Raw genomic sequence first — 19,749 nt, 5'->3', positions numbered from 1 at the left:
TAATAATACAACCCGTAATTACCATGTACATATGTTCATGTTACTAATTCCATTATTTATTAGAAAAATATTTAAGAACAACTTTCCTTTTTATATTTCTATTATTCGTTCTAGTCCTTGAATAGAATCATAATGTAATATTGGGTAACATATTATCTTTGCTATACAATCGTTTTATTCCTATATATTTTAAATAACGAAGTGCATAGCACTTGCTAAACTCTTTCCAATTCTTTGAAAACTATACTTTGATTGGTCATTAGAGTATCATTGAGTATCATGTTTTCTGAACTTGCAGAAATCATTTTTAAATATAAGTGTGAATAACACTGTTATTCAATAAAAGTTAATCGACGATAGTCGTTAAAAGTAAAATTGAAAAAAATATTACGATATAAATAAAGCAATATTAATCGATAGTGAAATCACGTAGTTCGAGTATAGAGAATTTTAGAGATTTTTTCGACGTATCAGCAATAAAATGAACAATATTAATTTAACATTAAGAGGGATCGTGTATCTTCTCATGTTTTTCCAAAGGCATCTGATTATCAAAATTTAATATATATTATAACAATCAGTGTATTATGAATTACTAAAACAATTTCATGGATACGAATAATTTGAGGTTATATTGAATAAAAAAATGACAGTTGACCTGTCAGTAGTGCCACTTGTTGCCTTGTCCGACGAATCTAAACAAATTGTCGCAACATTGTTAAATCCTCAGAAGGTTATTCCGTCCGAAAATGGTTTACCGAGGTAATTGAAAGTATATTAATTAAGTAATGTACTATTTCACTTTCACTTACACTTGATGTGTGTCAATGCTTATGAATTTCTTTTATTAATTTTCATATATATAGAGATTGGCGAGGTTTGGCGCATTTATCCAACTTAAGCGGAGAAGTAATGCCATTATTAACATCGTGTTCAGATCCATCAACATATATTTTAAATGTTTGGGAACAAGGGCAAAAGAATGTTACAGTCAAAGACTTCCAAGCAGCGTTGGAGGAGCTTGACAGATGGGACATTTTAGATGACACATCAGAACTTTTTGGTTTGTAATTTGAGTATTCAATTTTCCTTAAAAAATGTTTTATATCTAATCATTGTATTGTTTAATACTTACAGAAAGAGATGCTGAAAAATATTTGAAAGGGCTAGAAAAATCTAAAATATCGGTTGAAGCAATTGCTAATGAAATAGATGAAAAAGTCCTTACCGTAGGTGAGCAGTACAAAAAATATATTATTATATTATGAAATAATGTAGGTAAAGATTGTACTTTATTTTATTTCTGTAATAGATGATCTTCATAGATTAAGGCAAGGACTAGAAAATCAATATTATGATGCATTTTTATTATATGCTGATGAAGATATTAATTTTGCCAATGAAATGGTGGATAAACTGGAAAACCAATATGACTTGAAGGTAAAAGGAAGGAAGTAGTACATTATAAAATTAATTAAATAAATATGTTATTTGTTTTTCAGCTTTGTTTGAAAGATCGAGATTTAATCGGCGGAATTACGTTCGAACACGAAGCTGTAATGACACTGATATCAGAGAGATGTAATAGATTAATTGTCATAGTATCACCTAACTTTCTTAAAAGTCCAGCAAATAAATTTTTTTTGAACTATGCTCAGGCATTGGGTATTGGTATGATTTAATGGTTTATTAATTTCGTTCGTAAATTCTTAATGTTGTATTATAATATTTGCATTGCTTACAGACAAACGTCAAAGAAAAGTCATACCGTGTCTATATGAAAAATGTCAATTACCACCACAATTGAGCTACATGTTTGTGTTAGATTACAACAGAGCAGGCTTATACAATTTCTGGGGAAAGTTGTGTGATTCTGTCCAAACACCGCATAAAGGCGGATATGCAATACCAGAGCAATGTGCATTACCTCTTAAGAAAGAAAGTGATCTCAACAATATAGAAAAAAACGATGACAGTAAAATAGACAGAGAAACGGAAAAATATTTAACATCTTCAAGACTACAAAGGGTACAAACGAAAGACGGCGAGAAAAACTTAAAAACAGAAGAAACTGTATGCAATCTAGAGTTGGGTAATACACACAGTCCAAAAGACAATTATAGAAAGTCCAACAACTTTTTGCAACGAACAATGAAAAGGTGGACTCGTAAAACGGAAAATGATAAGAAAGTGTATGTACCGCTTACGGGAACAGTGAGTTTACCATCGCTTGAAGGTTTAGATACGTTAAGTACTTCTACCTCTATGGAAAAGAAGCAGAAAACAAAATTTCTAAATAAATATGTACGAAAAGTACAATTAAAAAAAATACCTGTAAAGTCGTAACAGTCGTTTATATTAAAGGACAAACTGTTGATGTAGAATATAAGAATATGTATACATGTAAAATGATCAATAAACTATTCTTGATATGCAAAATTAGATTAATTTCCTAAATAATCGATTTTGAATATTCACTGAGCACGTGTGTGAGTAAGATTCTAAGATTTATTTAGTTGAATTCGTATTATGGGGCCATTGACATTGATTGTGTCTTTTTTGTTTTTTCACTTATTCTTTTGTTAATAAAGCTACGTATATCGAAACTACCAAGAAATTTGCGAATTAGATGCAAGTTGTAATATACCTTAATGGTAATAAAAATGGTACGTCGAAAATCTAATCCAAGGTTAGTTAATATTATATTTAACAAAAATGTATAAAATCGTTGGGATTCTTCAAGGAGAACTTAATGGTTTCTGATAGTGTATTATTCGTTTGAATAATAATCTATCAGTTAACGATTTTAATGTTTTAGATCAAATATTTCTACATCAAATAGCAGCATATCCAAGGTAAGTATGATTACCTTTAAATGCACTTAAAACATATTTAAATAAATTGATATCAGTTTATCGTATATTATTATTAGTAGTAGTTTCTATGATTTTTTTTTAGACTCACGTTTTAGTAGACAGACGTAGAGAAAAAAGACGTAGACATGTACGTTACTTACAAGAAATTCGTCATTTAAGAAACTCTGTCAACCTAATTATACCAAAACTCCCTTTTATTCGTTTAGTTAGGCAAATTATTATTGAGTTCGGTCTGGATGAATATATCACTAGGTAAGTGTTCGAATATATGAATTTTAAAAGATAACCTGATGTTTATGATACTTTAAAAACATGATTTTTCTTTCTTTCGAATTATATGCAGAATAAAGGCAATCGCGATAGAAGCATTACAAGAGGCAATGGAAGCTTACATAGTTCAGTTCTTTGAAGATTGTTATTTATTATCTATGCACGCAAAGCGTGTAACCCTTCAAGTCCGTGATCTACATTTAGCACGTCGACTTAGAGGAAGAAGCGACGTCATAAATGCATGAAGTAAATTAATTTCTAACTTTCAAGTCACAGCAAAATATGATTCTGATTTGATATTAATAAAATAAGGTTATCGTACGAACGTTACATCTGTACATGTGTTAATAATTAAATAAAAATTTACTCAAAATGTTTGTTGAGTTGTTTGTTAATGACAGACTGAGCCTGTAATACTTTGCTAAATAAAATTTATTTCGTGAGAAACATTCAAACTTTTGATAAAATTCTTAAATTTTACTTTGCGAAACTTTGGTAAAATATACATTTCTTGATTCTTAGGCAGGATCTTAAAATAGTATAATATCGAAGCTTCGTAGGAATCACTTCGTACGGATTTGTTCGAACTTGCTACGTACGTAAGATAACATCAATTAAAAGTGATACAGTAAAAACGCTTATTAAATAATAAGGTATCGTAACTAACAGTTACGTAATAATTGCTGTTATTTCATATGTTAGCTGCCTTCACTCACGATGTACATCGCAAGCAGAACATTTATATTCGATATCCTAAAAAAACCGACTAAAAAAATTGTATTACAAATAACAATGCTATTTATCTACGCGTTTACATACCTATAATACAATTCGATAAGGAAATATATAAAAGCCACCTGAAAAAGCAGGCTACTATCTTTCTCTCTTACATCCGTAGAGGAGAATCTCGTTTATTTCCTAACCTCAACTTCTAAGAAGACACTTTTGTAATTAGGCACAACATCAGTTATACTTTCATGCTGCCTGTCATTGTACAGAAGAAAACTTACGATTGCTCGTAATTCTACCATGGCGATGCTTTAATCTTTATACAAATATCGTGTATACTCGCGTGTAAACTGACTCTCCCAAAACTTCGCAATTGCATTCTTTTCGCGCACCTCAAATATATACATTCATTAAACGTACTTACTGAAAAAAAAAGAATTGTTCGCACATAGAGAAAAAAAAAAATACTGTCTGTACATCTCGAAAACAATTATTCTAATACAAATAGAAAAATTGACCGACAAGCAAATATATACGACACTCGGGTTGCAATGTTCGCGCGCGCGCTGCTGGAATCACGATGTCCCAATAATTAATATCGACATACTATAATTAGCATTGTAAAATTAAATAACAAAGTCTTTACCATCACTTCCTCATGAAAGACCGCACCTTATTCACGCATTTGTCCATAAAGTTTTTCTTTCGTTTCGGTTCTGCTCCCGTGGGCAACGAGAGCAGCGAGCCCTGCTCTTTCAGCTTGGGCTTGTACTCGTTGGACGAAATGCTTTCGTCGGAATCTAGCCCCGCACCACAGCTCTTCGCTTTAAGCAGCGTCGATTTATCGTTTCCCGTAGCCACCAGTCGCTCCTTCAACTGTGCGTTGTCGTCGCAAGGATCGATCTTCACCGAGCTCGTCTGAGAATCCTCCCTCTCATCCTGTACGTTCGAGTTCACGATCGAAAGGTGTCCATCCACACTGACTAATCGAACAGGTTTCGGCGGTCGCGCGAATAGGTTACTTTCATCTTTATCGTTGGACTCCTCGAAGGTCAAGGATTTTCGCGCTTCTTCTCGCTGTACAATATCAACGACCGCTTCCGACTTTGCTTCCGCGACAGGTGTCTTCGTTCGCTGTCTAGGAACTGGCGTTGGATTTTCATCATCGTTCGATTTTACTACGGAACTGCCCTCCCGGTTTGAACTCTCCGATTGAACATAATCCAACCCTTCGTTCGCTTTATTCCCTGTCCCTTCCGACTCAATCTGCGCAAGATCAACGTTTGCTTTTGAGTCAGGAAGTTTGTCCAAGTCGATAGACACTTTTGCATTGATCTCGCTTTCACAGTTTTGCTTAGGCGACTCTTCAGTCTTCATGTCCGGTGGTACTATACCATCTTCATCTAGTAAGCCGTCCAAGCTTCTGGACCTTGGCCTCGGTTGTGGTTCCGACTCTCTGATCGGGGAGATCGATTTCTTTTCGTCTTGGTCTAACAGTTCCAACGAACGAGATCTAGTGGATGGCGAGGGAGGATGGCGCGGAGGTCTTCGTGGCACTGGACTTCCTCCAGGGTGCGTGTGGGTGAACTTCAATCGCGGAGACGTGGGTGGCAGACCCATTAACCAACGGGACGGACTCGATGATTTTCTAAGTCTGTAATTTAAATAAAACAAATTAATTTACTTTACGTTCACCGACAAACGCGAAAAGATTACATTCACCAATCATGCAGTCCTTGTACCAAATTTTACAACTTCAAAACAAGGGATAGACACGACTGGACCACTCATGCTTACATTTTTAAGCCAATATTGTAACATAGATTGATTATGTATGGTAAGATTTCTGTATATTACGATACATGAGTAACGATACTAAAACATTATTGTTTCTATTATTTTTCAATTAAACTTTCTTACATCTGAAATTGTACCATACAATAGTAACAACGAATAAGCAGAATGGAAGACAATTTGAGTAGACACTATTTGTAGACGGTACCCAATCAACTGGCCGTTCAAATTTATCGAGGAACTCTTCTATCGATCTTTCTGCGATCATATGCCCCCTCCCTATTTCTCATTGATGTATAGTGGGGGGAATGGCCTCGAACGGTCAGTTGATTTAGATCCGATCATGAAAGAACTGACACCATTTAAACATATAAAACTGATTTCACGGACTGACCTAGTCGTGATTGTCTTATCGCAATTGTTAATCCTGGCTACATGGAAATAAAAATATTGCGTTAAATGTTATACCCCGAAGTTTAGTAATCTGATTAATCATAAACGCGTCGTCGAGCTGCAAATAATAATTACCTGCTTGGTATGGCTGTGGGCGGGCCCTCTAGTCAATCTCGTCCACCAGTCGAATCTTTATCGCTGCCCCTGCTTTCATTGCTGTGCATACGTTGGTAGTTTGGCAGTTGTCGGATATTCGTGGTACCCGGTGTGTTTGGTTGTGTCACGTCCTTGGTAGCGATACTTCTTGGAATACCACCAGACATTTCTGATCTGACTGGTATTTCGCCTCGCATAAACCTTGCAAATCAAAGAGTTCAAGGTTATTATTTTGCAATTAATCTTATCTACATTTTGGTTCTACGAAAGGCGTTTCTCTTTCTATAATTGAAGTCAAGGAGCTCACCTTTCAAGCTTGTCTACGCAGGCATCTTGATAGTCGTGAATCCACCGTACACCGTTAAAATGGCAAACTGCTCGCATGTCTTCAGGAAGCTCCTCAGGTTCTGGCCATTGGAAATTGTCTATGATGGGAATTATATTACACTGCGACTGTAGAGCTGCCACAATTTCCTGTAAATATTATTATCGTACAGATTCTGTTCAATCGGCAAAAATATTATAAGTATAAATCCTGTGACACTGATTTCTGTCGTGCTTCATTTTTGCGGATAAAATACTTGAAAAAACATGCCCTTAATCGTGTCTGAACGATAACACTGTCGCTCTTCATTTTGAAATATAGATAGAAATGTTATGACTTGGATTTCAGTACAAGTAGAACAAGTAGTCAATGGTCGGACACGTTTTGCCCAACTCAGTTTTCCTTTAGCGCGATACGAATCACTGTCACGCAGTACCCAATCATTGAAATCAACTTACCCTGTGAACCCAGTCCTTGCACTCGCTGTCCTGTATACACCTTTCCAAAGCCTTGGGCGTCAGCACAAGGAGGAAGTGTTTAGCTTGCCTGATGCTCTGCAGCAGGTTATTGTCGAACTTGCCAGCTTCCAATCTCTCGACGTCGATGAACACCGAGAAGCCCCGCAGCTGCAAATGTACCTTCAGCAAGCTTGCCAACTGAGATCCGTTGGATCTCCTGTAACTAACGAACACGTCCAACGATTTGTCGGGCGACTCGTCCTCGCACGAGCCCAACAGCTGATTGTGTTGCATGTTCTTGATGGCGTCCAGTATCCTCAATCGATGGATGCTGTTCGCGATCCCGCACTCGGTATGAAGCTGATCCTCGGACAGATTTCTGATCGAGTCCTTGTCAACGCCAGCGTTGAGCATGCTGTACGTGTACGTGGAGAACTCCTGTCCGATCGACTGAAGGAAACTGTTCAGGTTACCCGTGTCCCTGCTGCTGTAGTCCGCCATCTTCTTCAGATTCTGTAGCTCCCTCGTGAACCGCCTTCTTCTGATGCCATTCGTCAGGCCGATGTCCTCTTTGAGATTCTCTTCCGTCAACTGTAGCAGCAGGTCGCCGTCCACCCTGCTCTCGACGAAGTTCTGCGCACACTCTGCGAACCCTATCTGCTTCACCCACTCCCTGACGTCCTCTGTGGACCATAGGGGCACCTGTTGGCTGAGTTTGTGCGGGATCTCCTCGCCGATCAGACGCAGCGCCTGCGCCGCGTACTTTGAGGCTATCGCGTTGGGACAACTGGCCACCTTCTTCAACGGTTCGATGGCGCCTATCTCACGAAAGATCTCGGTGTTGCCCTGCTGCTTCTTGATGCCTGCTTCCATGCAGAAGTGAAACGCCGCCAGATTCCTGGCCTCCTCCCTTTTGGAGCTCAACACCGGTACCAGCCTCTCCAGCCAGTTCTTGCTCTGACCGTGAGCGTGGGCCAGATTCGACTTGGCGAACTCGTAGGGATTGTGAGAGGTGACGAACGGTTCGACCAGGTCCAGAGTGCCCGACTTCAACACCGCCGCCTCGATCTCCTTGTTCGCCACCAGAACGGCGATGGCCAGGCACGCGTAGTACTTGATGTTGTCGTCGTTGTGGAAGGCCAGAGGGAACAACCACATGGGCACCTTCCTGTTGATCATCGCCTCCTGGTTCTCGGCTCCACCGTACAAAGACAGATTGGCCAGAGCACCGGCGCAGTGTCTCAACGTCTCTACATCGTTCTTCCTGCACTCGAACAGAACCGCGTCCAGCCCGCCTAGCCTGATCACATCACTGCAGGTGCCCTCGCTGTGCTTGAACAGGTGTTCCAGAATACCGGTGCCCACCCTGGAATGGTCCACCGAGTTGGCGTTCTTCGTGCAGACGCACGCCACGTTCACCACCTTCTCCAGCCCGTTTTCCACCACGTGCGCCCTGTTCTCCGTGGTCAGGCATTGCTCCAGCAACCTGGCCGACGAGAACTGCAACTCGTGGTCGCTGGCCACGCAGTTCGTCATCAGCAGATCCAGTCCACCTCTCGTTCTCAGAGTGTTGCACAAAGTGTAGCCCAACTCGTGCCCGTGCGTCGGCACCGCCCACGCCTTCCTAATGATCTCGTTCACTCTGTTCAGGAGCAACGGCGCCTTGCCGTTTTTGCTCTCGTTCACCTTCAGCCGTTCCACGAAGCTGTCCAGGAAGCTGCAGTACTTGGCGATGGCTCGATCCACATCCTGTGGATTCGACTTCGAGCAGAGGAGATCCAGATCGTCCAGGGGCAAGGATAGCAGCTCGTCCTCCGCTGGCCTCATGCCATTCATCAATTGATTCACTGCGTTTGCCGCTGTGATCATCGACGACTTCGACGTCACCCCCTTCGAGGCTATCGTGATGCTCGATTGGGAACTAGACGCCATGTGCTTCTCGTGGTTGAAGATGCCGGTCGAGGTGACTGTTTGCCGCTGCTGTTGCGCCGCCATGGCTTTCTGGAAAGAGAAAATTGAAGGCTAGGTTTATTAACTTTGCCTTGAGATCGGAATATTGAGAGAAACGTTGGTTAATCTTGTGTTATTGATGATCTGATCGTCAAGTCTCGTGTCTGAGACTTACTTTTCTGGGATCGTCTTTAGGAATTTTATTAAACTTGCTAGTCTATACTTGGGAAGCTAACAAAGCTATAAATCTTGGGAATAACAACCGCAACTCGGAAGTAGGCAGTTAGCTTGGCACTGAACAAACGTTCGAGCTAGGATCGCCTCGGGAGAGAATTATCACGAGCTTGTGTCACGTCCGGTTGTCGTGGTTAATGTAAACATTATTTCTGTATCGCCACGCAACGCTAAAAGCACGGAAGATTTCGGGATGCTGCATCTTTCAAACATGGTGTCGGGAACCAACAGGTACCAGTGCAAGAAGAGGAATGTTCGTGATGAAAATTATTGGGACCAATGTTAAGGAAGATAACAGATTCACTGTGTATAATATGTTTAACGTTAAAGAGAATCCACAGAGATGGTCGAAACGTTTCTAAACATATCACTGTAAGCTAAGACATCCTTTCTAAACACTATCGACGTCTTCACGATAATAGGGTATTAGAAATTAGTTTATGCGATACGAAGTCTCGGAACAGAGCGATTTAAAAAATTCTGATCACTGCGTTTCAATTTCACCCAGGGTCAATTCTAGTTCCTCGAGCGTACTATATTAGAGTCGAGGCTCCACTTCCTCCTGGTCATAGTGTTCTTCGATTTTCCGGAACGACGAGCCGCCTGACTCGGTAAAACGGGGAATACTGAACGTTGAAAGACAACTGGCCACCGTTTAAATCCGTGGATCCCACTTTTCAGCCCGCGCAGAACGATCGAGAGCGGTTGTTACACGCTGCGTATAAATTACTTGACCGTGGTGTGGTCTACGTCACGCGCCAAACGGCCACAGACTAGATCAAACGGCGAACATTCGTGGCCAGCCACCGGGAAACGGATTCTTTGGTACCTGGCCAAAAGCGAACAGATTTTAATTGACAACTGGCCACCGGGCGTCGTTTCTCTTCCGCCAAAGATACTCGAGGGAACTATGCTCGGGAAGAGACAAACTTTCCACGTACGAGAAATTCAAACTCAGCGATCAGAACTCCTGGCGCCATTTTGGTACCTGGAATTTTCTTCAAGGAGAAAAAGAAAGAGGTTTATAGAAAATCATGTTCGGTTAGGAATGGATTCGACGAACGTGGTAATTGATTTTTAATAATAAACCACTTAATAAATTGTTTTCTTCACCTTCTCTGAACTGAAGGAATCGCTCTGCAGCTTCATCGTGGACGCCGCCATGTTGTTGCTTTCTTGATGCGATAGATCGCCAGCTTTCAAGCTTCTCTGCTCCTGCAACCATGAAAGAGAACGATTTATTAATATTTATATTCTGTAAATCGATCTTTACGGTGTGTGAACGCTTTTTTATTGAGAAATATTGGGCAAATTCTTCCGGTAATAGATGGGAAACATTCCACGGGGAAGAATGTTTAATATTCAGCACTCGTTGCAAGGAATTAGCAAGCCATCGAAGGTCCACTTATGGCGTGTTAGCTAACGACGCTAATTCTTGGTAGCAGAAGCACCGATACGATCGCAATGCGGCACACAATCGTCGCACTGTGCCCGCAACACGCACAGTTTTATCGTTCGAGCACGTGCGAATATTAATCAAAACGCTTCTGCGATCTCGTCGAATCGAGTCCCCAATAATTCTCGTTCTTCGCGGTAATCGACGCGAAAAAATCTCCAAACTCTTAATCTCAATTACCCCGTTGAACGGGTTCTGAACGCTCGACACCCTCGCTACTGTGCAAACACCGACCGGGGAAAGATCGATGGAAAAATTTAACGATCGTACGAAAAGATAGGAACGCGTTGTGCAGTTTCGTCTTGCACGGAGAACTTGGAAAACTGGAAGCTTTCTTTACAAAGACTTTTGCGTTCTTCGATAAAAATATTCCTTTCGCTTTAATATAAAAAGTGGCGCGAGAAGAATCGATGGCGAAGTTCGCTGCAGGAAAGCTTCGACGATACGCGACGTAGAAAAATACAGAAGGGGTGTAAGGAGGCACGATCGATAACACGTTTTGTATAAAAAATTCAACGGGAACCATACACAGCTCGAAGAAAAATTGTGAAAATTGTCTACGATTAGACGATACGCTTCTAACATAAAATTTCGATTCTTTGATAATGATAAAATTCCTTTTACCGTTTAAAGTCCTCCGAGGCGCTCGACATCCTTGTTCCAATCGATTCGTTCACTTAATAAGAGAAAATGTACGTTGTAGGAGGAAAATCAATGTTATCGTTCACTGTAGGAAAACTCGAACGACGCGAAGACACGGGACTCGATTTATCGCGTACGAAGATCGAGAAAGAGAATTGACGTTGAAGCAGTCCAGGTGGTCCACGGTGGATGGTTTGTAACGCGAATCGGCGGGAAAAGCTTCGCGTACGACTTTCCGCGACAGAGTTCCATAACAGTCTGGCCTGTCGAAAGCTCATCGGCCGCGGCTCGACCTCTCCGGTCGGCTTCTGACGTATTTCTCTAAATATAATCCGAGCGTGTCGTCACGAGACGCGGTTCCCTGTCGTCGCGAGCCGCGGGATGGCTTCGTCCCAGCCACCTTGCGCGTCTCCCTCGCGTTTCCTGGCCTCCACGTGGCGTCGTAGATCGACGTGTTATCGGAGAACGGACTTTAGAGCGCGATTCGATCGGGCAACTGCGTTCGAATGCGCCGGAGGAATCGATGGATCGAGCGAATAAAAACAAGCCGTAAACCTATCTGAATAAAACTTCAAACAAACCCATTTGACAAATGGAAGCAGAAATACCCAAAGTCAACGAGCTTTTTCAACGCGTACGAGACGGTGCAAATATTTTTATTTCGATATCTCGTACGAAATTTGGCCATGAAAATTGATCGTATAAAGATTACAAACATAGTGAGTAAATACGAGAGGAAAACGTATCGAATTTGGACTAAGAGAGGTCACGTTCGATGCAGTCTGCGGAATTTCAGATAGGTTTTATGAATGAATGTATCTTAATTTTTTTTGAGATACAGATAGGTCTTCAACGCATGAAAACGTAAACGAATCGAGAAGATAAAAAGTATATGTCCGAGATATACTTGTGTGTATGTTTTATGGTTGTCGTCGACCTCTCGAGAATTTTTGGACGTCGTTGTATAGCTTAGATTCTAAATCAGGTTCTTCTATAGATACAAGCTAAATATGGAGACGGTCGCAAACGGACAGAACGTGCATGTTATTTATTTTTGGGAGCGTGGGTGAAACGTTCAGACCTGTGGACTCGAAACTTATGTATCTTCGAGTACCTTTATGGGACCTGTATACCTCTTTTATTCGTATAAGGCGACGGGAGGATGTTTGTCACGATTTGCAGAGACTCTTTTATTTTAATATTCTGCTCGGGGGAAAAATGTTTAAAGGACGAATCATTTTCCCGCGAACGATCGCTGAAATGCTAAAATATCCGAAAAATGTTTTCAAAGGCCCGAAATACGGAGTTTCCTAAAACGATTCGTCGGCATCAACCTTCTGCGCGTCGATTAAAGTCACGAGACGCGTCACTTAGGTTCCAGAAACGTTGGGTCGCGAATTTTTGCTTTATTTTTGGAATGGCGGCCGCGCGTGCGTTGCAAACAGATTCGACAAATTTAAATGTACTCGTATTCGACGTCTTCCAGATATTCCTACGATCGTTTACGTCAGCGACCGCTCCAATGAAAATACACGAAAGCATCGTTTTCACCACGCGTATCGCGTCGATAACAATTATTTACCCCATGTGTGTTCAACGCATACGCTAACCGTCCAAACTAGTTTTAGTGTTTCCCAAACCGTGATAAATTCGGGATTTTCGAGCGTCATTGGAGGGTTCACCGATCCGATGCACTCAACTCGAACAAAGCACGCTGCAGAATCAACATACAGAAACAGAAATTTGCCAAATATTCATTGAAAATCGCAGAGAGTTTTTTCGTCGTCGTATTCTTGGAAAAGTTCAAAAACAATCCTTGTATTCCTTCTTGTGCGTTCTCTCTTTATTTATTTGTTAAACCGAAAAAATTCCTTTTACATTTCACGGAATCGTTCAATATTTCGAGAGAACATCTTTCGGACGAAACTTCTTTTTCGAAAGAAAACTCGACGATTATTATTATCTTATTCTTGTAATTTGCACAACTGTGTGATACATCGTTTATACTTGCTGTCACGGCGAAAGCATTTATGACATAATCTGTCGCGAATAAGTTGAATCATTGTCCGACTCCTGCCAACTGTACAATATACGATTCCTCAAAAGCATTTGTGACACAATCTGTTGGTAATTAGGTTTAAGAAACTGTTATAAGAGTTAAACTAGTAATTGTAAATACAGTTCGAGCAAGAATTTTCATCAACCCTCGCCTCGTTTCGCGTGAAATTGTTCTCCAAAACGTATGAACTCACCCCCTGTTCGCGATCGAACACCTTCCGTCGAATCACGCCGCGATGCACTGGCCACGGTGCACTCATCTCGCCGAAAGTGCATAGCACTGGCACGTGCAACGAACGAGACGTCGATCACCCCCGTTGAATAAATTAAAATCAATTAAAAACTGTCTCAACGAACTCGATTCGGTCGAGATAATCAAAAGTGTGTTCTCCGATAAAGAAAGAGAATTCGGAAACGTGCACTCCAGAGATCAGATCGATAGATCACGATTCAGGCGTCGCGTCGCGTACTAGGAGCCCAGGTGCTTCGTTCGAAGGCGATTAGGCGAGTGGCGCATAGGTTAATTTCGCGCTGGCCCACGTTTAGGTGCAACGAGGTGCCACGTGATGGATTTTTAGGCGGGATTCCGCGGTAGACGGTGTTTCTATTTATCCGCGACCAAAAATAGCGGTGTTCGCATCATTCATGGCAGTATTTAAACGTCTGCACGGATTGTTTCGTTGTTCCGAATGCTTGCACGTTCATTGTTACGCAACGTGTCTTCCCGACGCCACCGGAAGCAACGAAGAACCAGCGGGGGCGTACCGATACGAATTTCTATCGATTTGAACGGCGCGAATCAAACGCTTTCAATTTATAAACATCTCGTAAGCGTTTCTAACGTTTCCCGTATCTTGTTATTTCGTAGAAAATAAAATGAAATATTATTAACCGGCCTCCTACTTAAGCTTATCGCGATTCTGCTTTGCTGGTTGATAAAGTGAGTCATTTTCAGGCACGCATGTTTTGGTAGGAAATTATCACGCCAACTTCAAAGTTGACATCATGATTTAAATGGATGACTGAAAAGGTATTAATTATGAACAGTTTCCAGTAGTAGCCTCTAAAATAAGAGAGAGCTGGAGATTCTTGATTTGCATGAACTATTGCTGGGAGTTGTGAAATAAAGGATTAAGAAACATGTTGATTCTGTCTGTAGAAAAGTTACAGGTGTCAACGAGGCAAAATTTCCTCATGATCGTTGTTGATTTAAGTTGAGATGCTAAACGGAACGAGACGAGGTATCATTATGAAAGCGATGTCAAGTCCACGAACAGTAATGTTTTCTTAAATTGAATTATGATGATCAATTACTGGAAAATGGCATTCGTTATTATTTTACAGTGGCGGTGTGACGAAATTTCACCAGACGACCCAGCAGGCGATGGAATGCAGTTTGCACCGGCTCAACAATTTCGCCATCGTAAACAGAACACTGTCGTTAGCGATTTTCAGTGCCAATATCAACAATTTCCTTTGTTCGCGAGAGTTTATTAGTTAATTATAAACACCCTGCACGGTCGAAGAACAACATCATAGATCCTGCGATTCTCTTTGGCGCAAGTAATTAAAATCTCGATGAAAATAGAGAAGCACACTACCATTTTCGAGATTAAAGTACAAAAATGAAATTTAAAATAGATAAGGAAATTCTGGGAGTAACGCTTCTTCCAAATGTTGTTTATCTGTCCGATAACGTTTATCACTTTTTGTCATAACAGTGTAAACGAGGTCACTGTCTGCATCGGGGACCACGAAACGAGCAAAATTAACGAGGAAATCATATTCAACGAGCACTGTTTCTCTGATCCGTTATCTTCGCTACAAAACGCGATAAGGTTATCAATTCTTTTAGCGTTTCTAAAAATAAAGCTGTTTTGATTTTGAAAAATTACGATAACCCGACTATAATTGCTCTAACATTCGAAACCAAAATAAAGAACCTAAAATTTTATTTTTTATTCGACGTTAGTGTGGTTAACAAGGTCTGGGTTAGGTGTTTCGAGAGTCTCTGAGAAGCATTTTGTTTCCACTATTTTTCATTCGATTCAAGAGAGTCTTGTTCGATCTATATTATTAGAGTCAAGAGGGTTTTCGAGGGTCCCGAAGAGTTCTCCAGTTTTCCGAGGGCTCCATGGGAACCTCGAGGGCCTTGAACAAGTCCTTGAAAATCTCGAGTGCAGAAGCAGAGGTAACTGGCAATCCACCCAAGCGCATCTTTCGCGGTCGAGCGCTATTTCGGTTCCGGGAGATGATATCGGTGACATCTATTCCTCGTTGGCAAAGATTCTCGAAAATCCGACCGAAATTTGGAGGATGATCTCACTGGTCGTGATTGAATGACCACCGCTCGCCACGATTCACGTTTCTCCCAGGCAACAAAGAAGCAGAATCGTTGCGAAACGTTGCAAAACAATTGCAAAATCCTTAACGATACAACCAGTCCAACAATTGGGAAATTAAAGAAATCTAACCAATAAAAATTGCAGATTCTTTAGTGAACTATTGCAAATTATTCCATCTTAATTTGTAATTTCTAAGTTTATACAAAAATTCTCTGCTTATATTTTTTATGAGTAACCGATCAACGATAGATGTTCTCCGATAAAACGATCCACGGATCGAACGCGTTACGCGATACCTGGAATGCCGCGTTCCACGGACGACGACGAAATTAAAAGATAACTAGGCGCACGGCTATTTTTCAATTAACGCGATCGCTGTAATCATTGGCGGCCGTTTGGCTTCCCTGTAATTTAACCTTCGCCGTTTCGCGCGCGTTTTCCCCGCTTGTCCGCGACGAGGAAAACACGCGACTGAACGAACCCGTTCACGACACTTATCGTCCTCCTCGAGGTTAAAGAGCCAATTATCGTCAGCGTCCATCGGCTCGAGAGTCTCCGTTCTCGAGCGTCTTCCTCGCGAATGTCAGAAGAACATCGAGTATTCCCAATCGCTACGATTGCACGTTAAAAAATATTTATAGCTTCGCTCGTTACCAACGGAATTAATCAACTGGACGCGTAACGCTGGAAAATTTCTTTTTTAGTTCGGACCTTTCCAAGTTTCCTTTCGAACTTTCAGAAAGATATTTTCGATGGAAATATTTTTCATCGCGGTTATTTATAAATCTCGAAGCGCCAACAGTACTTAGTTCGATAACTTCCGGTTCCAATGTTTGACGAACTAAGCTCGAACGCTCTGTCAACGCGTCTGGCAGGATTGCAAACATACTCGAGACGCTATCGTAATTTTCGAAAGCGCGTGGAGGATCGATAAACTAGCAGGTTTGTATTGAAACGGAAGTCGTGTGCGATGTAAAAACAAGCAGACATAACTCGACGGAAATGGCCGTAACTCGGAGAGATTAAATGGGTCATACGTGTTTACGTAAACCATCTTTATCGCTCTCCGCTAAATCCAACTCTTAAACCAGTCCCATCGACGAAGACCTGCAAACGTGCAAATATTCAAACGTTTACCTTTCAATCAGAACGATTTCAAAGGTACAATGGATCTCGTCGCCCTACGTATAACACAAGGGGTTGTACACGTTTCTCTACGATTTATACTTTCTTCGAGCAGGCGAGAACCAATCGATTGCACCAACACTACGACATAACTTCATATTCCAAGCTTGGCTTTCGAGACTCTAACCCGCCATGGTTTGCTAGATCCACCCTTAAAACCCATCGAAAATTCTGTGTATTTGCCAAATGTCGAATCAGAACAAGTCACAAGTGTGATGATTTATTGTTTTCTTTGGGTAGGTTAGAAACGATCGATCGCACCGACACTGTAAGCACATATTCACACGATCAGGTGGATTGGATCGTACCATTTTGGAGGCTTGGCCGCCGAGGCTGACGCCGCTCTTGGGCCTCAGGACCGGAAAGAGTCCCCGAGCGAGGCTCGACAGTTGCTGGCCCATCGACACGCGCGAACCGTCGTCTGTCGACGCCAGGAACAAACTGCTTTGTCCTCCGAGTGATATCGATTGGTTGCCGGTGGTTACCGAGCTTTCCACCCCCGTGATTCTACCACCCCACGAAAGCAGACCGTATTTCGCGTGGGTGGACTCCGGACGCTCCACGCTCCTTTGATCTAGATTTTCGTTTCGTACAAAGTGTCAAAAACATTTAAAACACGACTCCTTTTTCGAATGGCTACCATTGGTATCTCCGTAAAGTAATTCATCGATTAAACATTTTACATACACGCTCTATACACGTTTTTTTAACGAATGAAAACTGAAAAATGTGTCTTGAGAATAAAATTTACACGCGATAATTTCTCAAGTTTGGTTACTTTCTTTCGCGAAGTGGAACTGCTGGCTGCATGAAATATTAACACTGCATTTATCGAAACTTTTGCAGAACTTCAAGGAAGTAATCTGAAAGGTCACGTTGGGCTTTCGAGATCGATAGCGACCGTGAGCGATAATTTCTCGGTATCTTTGTTTTTATCTTTGATTGACTCTGCGTAATGGACATTGAAAGCACGTTTCACGAAACTATTAAGTGCGTTCTTCGACTTTGCAAGTTTGAAGAGTATTTACTCTATGTATTTCTATATCAGATATTTTCCCAATATTCGAACGAAATGGCCATAGAATTGATCTATACATCGATGTCCTATGATATAATTTTGTTCAGAACTCAATAACAATTTTCGATAAAATTCTTATGCATTTTGATTTTTCCTTTTGTTATTTTTCTACGCTAAAAAACCTCAAGAATACGAGAAAAACGATTGGTATAATTACGATTCCATCAAAACGGTGTTGTTGGACGTACAGGCACGTGTAACGTTCTGACTCATCGAAATCATCGTATAAAACGATTCTCGAACGAGCTTGCCAATGCCTGTGATAACCGTGAGCATGATTTTTGGCAGTGTTTACCGGCTGATCGATGATTAAGCCTTTCTAGATCGAATAGCCTGAATAATCTAATTGCAAGAAGTTGCGCAACGACTCGGAGGATCTAGATTCGTTGGTAAACAGAGTACCAAGAAGCGTTTCGACACAGAGGCGTCTTCGGAACAAAGGAACGAGGCTACGCGAAATTTGAAACTTCGAGGAACCTCTCTTCGAGGATTCGACTCGAAAGTATAAAAATGATCGCGTAAACCGTGATTTCCCCGCGGAGAAAGCCGAATATGAATAGTGTTTAGAAAGGTGGCACGTAAACGATGGCAGAAATAGATGTCGTGAGAACGGATTCGCGATAAAGAGAGAGAAAAACATAGTCAAGCCTTCGCACAGGTCAGGGTTTCCAGGCGATTATAACACGTGATTTCGCGCGAGAACGTTTCACGGAAACCAGGGAAACCCATTGGCCTTTCGCGTGGCTTTAGAAACGAAGGGCATGCACGCGAATTATCCATTAGGCGAGAGCCTTCTACGCGTTAGAAATTCGTTGCTTGCGTTTACGTTTCGCGAGGACTCTGTTCCCGAGAAATCCCCAGCGGTCACGATCATCGCGTCGAACCGTAAAACACATCGCTGTGGGCGAAACTGAGCTGATCGATTAAGGAATTAAACAAGAAATGATCTTAATCTATTCCATTTGTCTATCGTTAAAGTACTGGAAGAACTAAACCTTTCAAGTATTTAACTATCTTAGTATCTCACAAAGAATACAAAAATGAGAAATCAATTGAGGAACTAGATAGTCTAAACTTTCCATCTATTTAAAATATCGTTACTCTGTTCTTTAGAGGTAACTGTGGAAGAGAACCTAGTTGGACTTTTTATTTAACGAGTCCTTTGTTCGAAGCTTTTATCTGGCGAAGAATTCTGCCAATCTCTGCTGTGAAGTTACAAAAGAGGCTGCTCTGATCATTGGCAGGTCTAGGAACAGAGAACAACATGCGACGTAGAGTCATTGGCTCCGGTTCAAAAATTTCACCCGGTGACTCAAAAGCTGCGTAGTCCGGTTAAAAAGGTCTAAGTTTAGCGCGCGTACGTCGCGTAAATAGGTGCGTAGGCCTTCGAAAAGAGAACCGTTGTCCGCGTAATCAACAACGGGATCCCTGTAATCGTGTTTCGCGAGTTCGATGATTTCCACAGGGCGAATAACCCAGTTTCGAGAAGATTCTTGGAACCTCTTCCCGAACGACGAGTTTACGATTCGGATCTAAACGTCAAAGCGAATATTTCTCGAGAATCAGTCCGGAAGGATTAACAGATTATCCGGAAGGCCACCCGTGGATTTATCTATTTCGATCCTTCCTGGAATCTAAATCTCTACGATTAGAACAGATTCAAATTATTAATATAAAATCCAACTGTGTCTGTGATTCCCCTAGAGCTCCCACTAAATTTCTCTAATCTGGATGAAGTTTTGTTGTTATTTATGTTGTCACGATTAAATCTCTGCATTGTGATTTATTTTCGAGCAAACG

General features: G+C 41.3%; 3 protein-coding genes across 10 annotated transcripts in view; 1 reads left to right on the top strand and 2 right to left on the bottom strand.

Moving 5' to 3' along the window:
• The window catches only part of LOC143344604 (putative serine hydrolase), a 48,494-nt gene extending 32,447 nt beyond the window's left edge, over positions 1–16,047 (bottom strand). Inside the window, exon 1 of the mRNA XM_076770812.1 lies at positions 16,037–16,047. The gene's annotated coding sequence lies outside the window, so the exon portion shown is untranslated. The remainder of the gene's footprint in view (positions 1–16,036) is intronic.
• Myd88 (myeloid differentiation primary response protein MyD88) lies at positions 239–2,448 on the top strand. The gene is made up of 6 exons (XM_076770801.1): positions 239–762; positions 867–1,063; positions 1,138–1,233; positions 1,313–1,440; positions 1,503–1,671; positions 1,745–2,448. The coding sequence occupies exons 1-6, from the start codon at positions 647–649 to the stop codon at positions 2,344–2,346; spliced, it is 1,308 nt and encodes a 435-aa protein (XP_076626916.1). The 5' UTR covers positions 239–646; the 3' UTR covers positions 2,347–2,448.
• Sarm (sterile alpha and armadillo motif) overlaps positions 5,393–19,749 on the bottom strand; it is a 106,474-nt gene continuing 92,117 nt past the window's right edge. For 7 of the 8 annotated variants that reach the window (XM_076770795.1, XM_076770794.1, XM_076770791.1 and 4 more), the window contains 5 exons: positions 10,299–10,400; positions 7,002–9,002; positions 6,526–6,692; positions 6,198–6,419; positions 5,393–5,529 (listed from right to left, as the gene is read on the bottom strand). In XM_076770795.1, coding sequence (XP_076626910.1) covers positions 6,230–6,419; positions 6,526–6,692; positions 7,002–9,002; positions 10,299–10,400 — 2,460 coding nt within the window. In that variant the 3' untranslated portion in view covers positions 5,393–5,529; positions 6,198–6,229. Of the gene's footprint in view, positions 5,530–6,063; positions 6,101–6,197; positions 6,420–6,525; positions 6,693–7,001; positions 9,003–10,298; positions 10,401–19,749 lie in introns of all 8 variants that reach the window. The other variant, XR_013080115.1, reaches the window with a different exon arrangement.

This window comes from Colletes latitarsis, chromosome 8 (assembly GCF_051014445.1).
Source record: "Colletes latitarsis isolate SP2378_abdomen chromosome 8, iyColLati1, whole genome shotgun sequence".
Lineage (NCBI taxonomy): Eukaryota > Metazoa > Arthropoda > Insecta > Hymenoptera > Colletidae > Colletes > Colletes latitarsis.
Note: the sequence above shows the minus strand (reverse complement) of the source record. Positions and strands in the feature narration are given on the sequence as shown.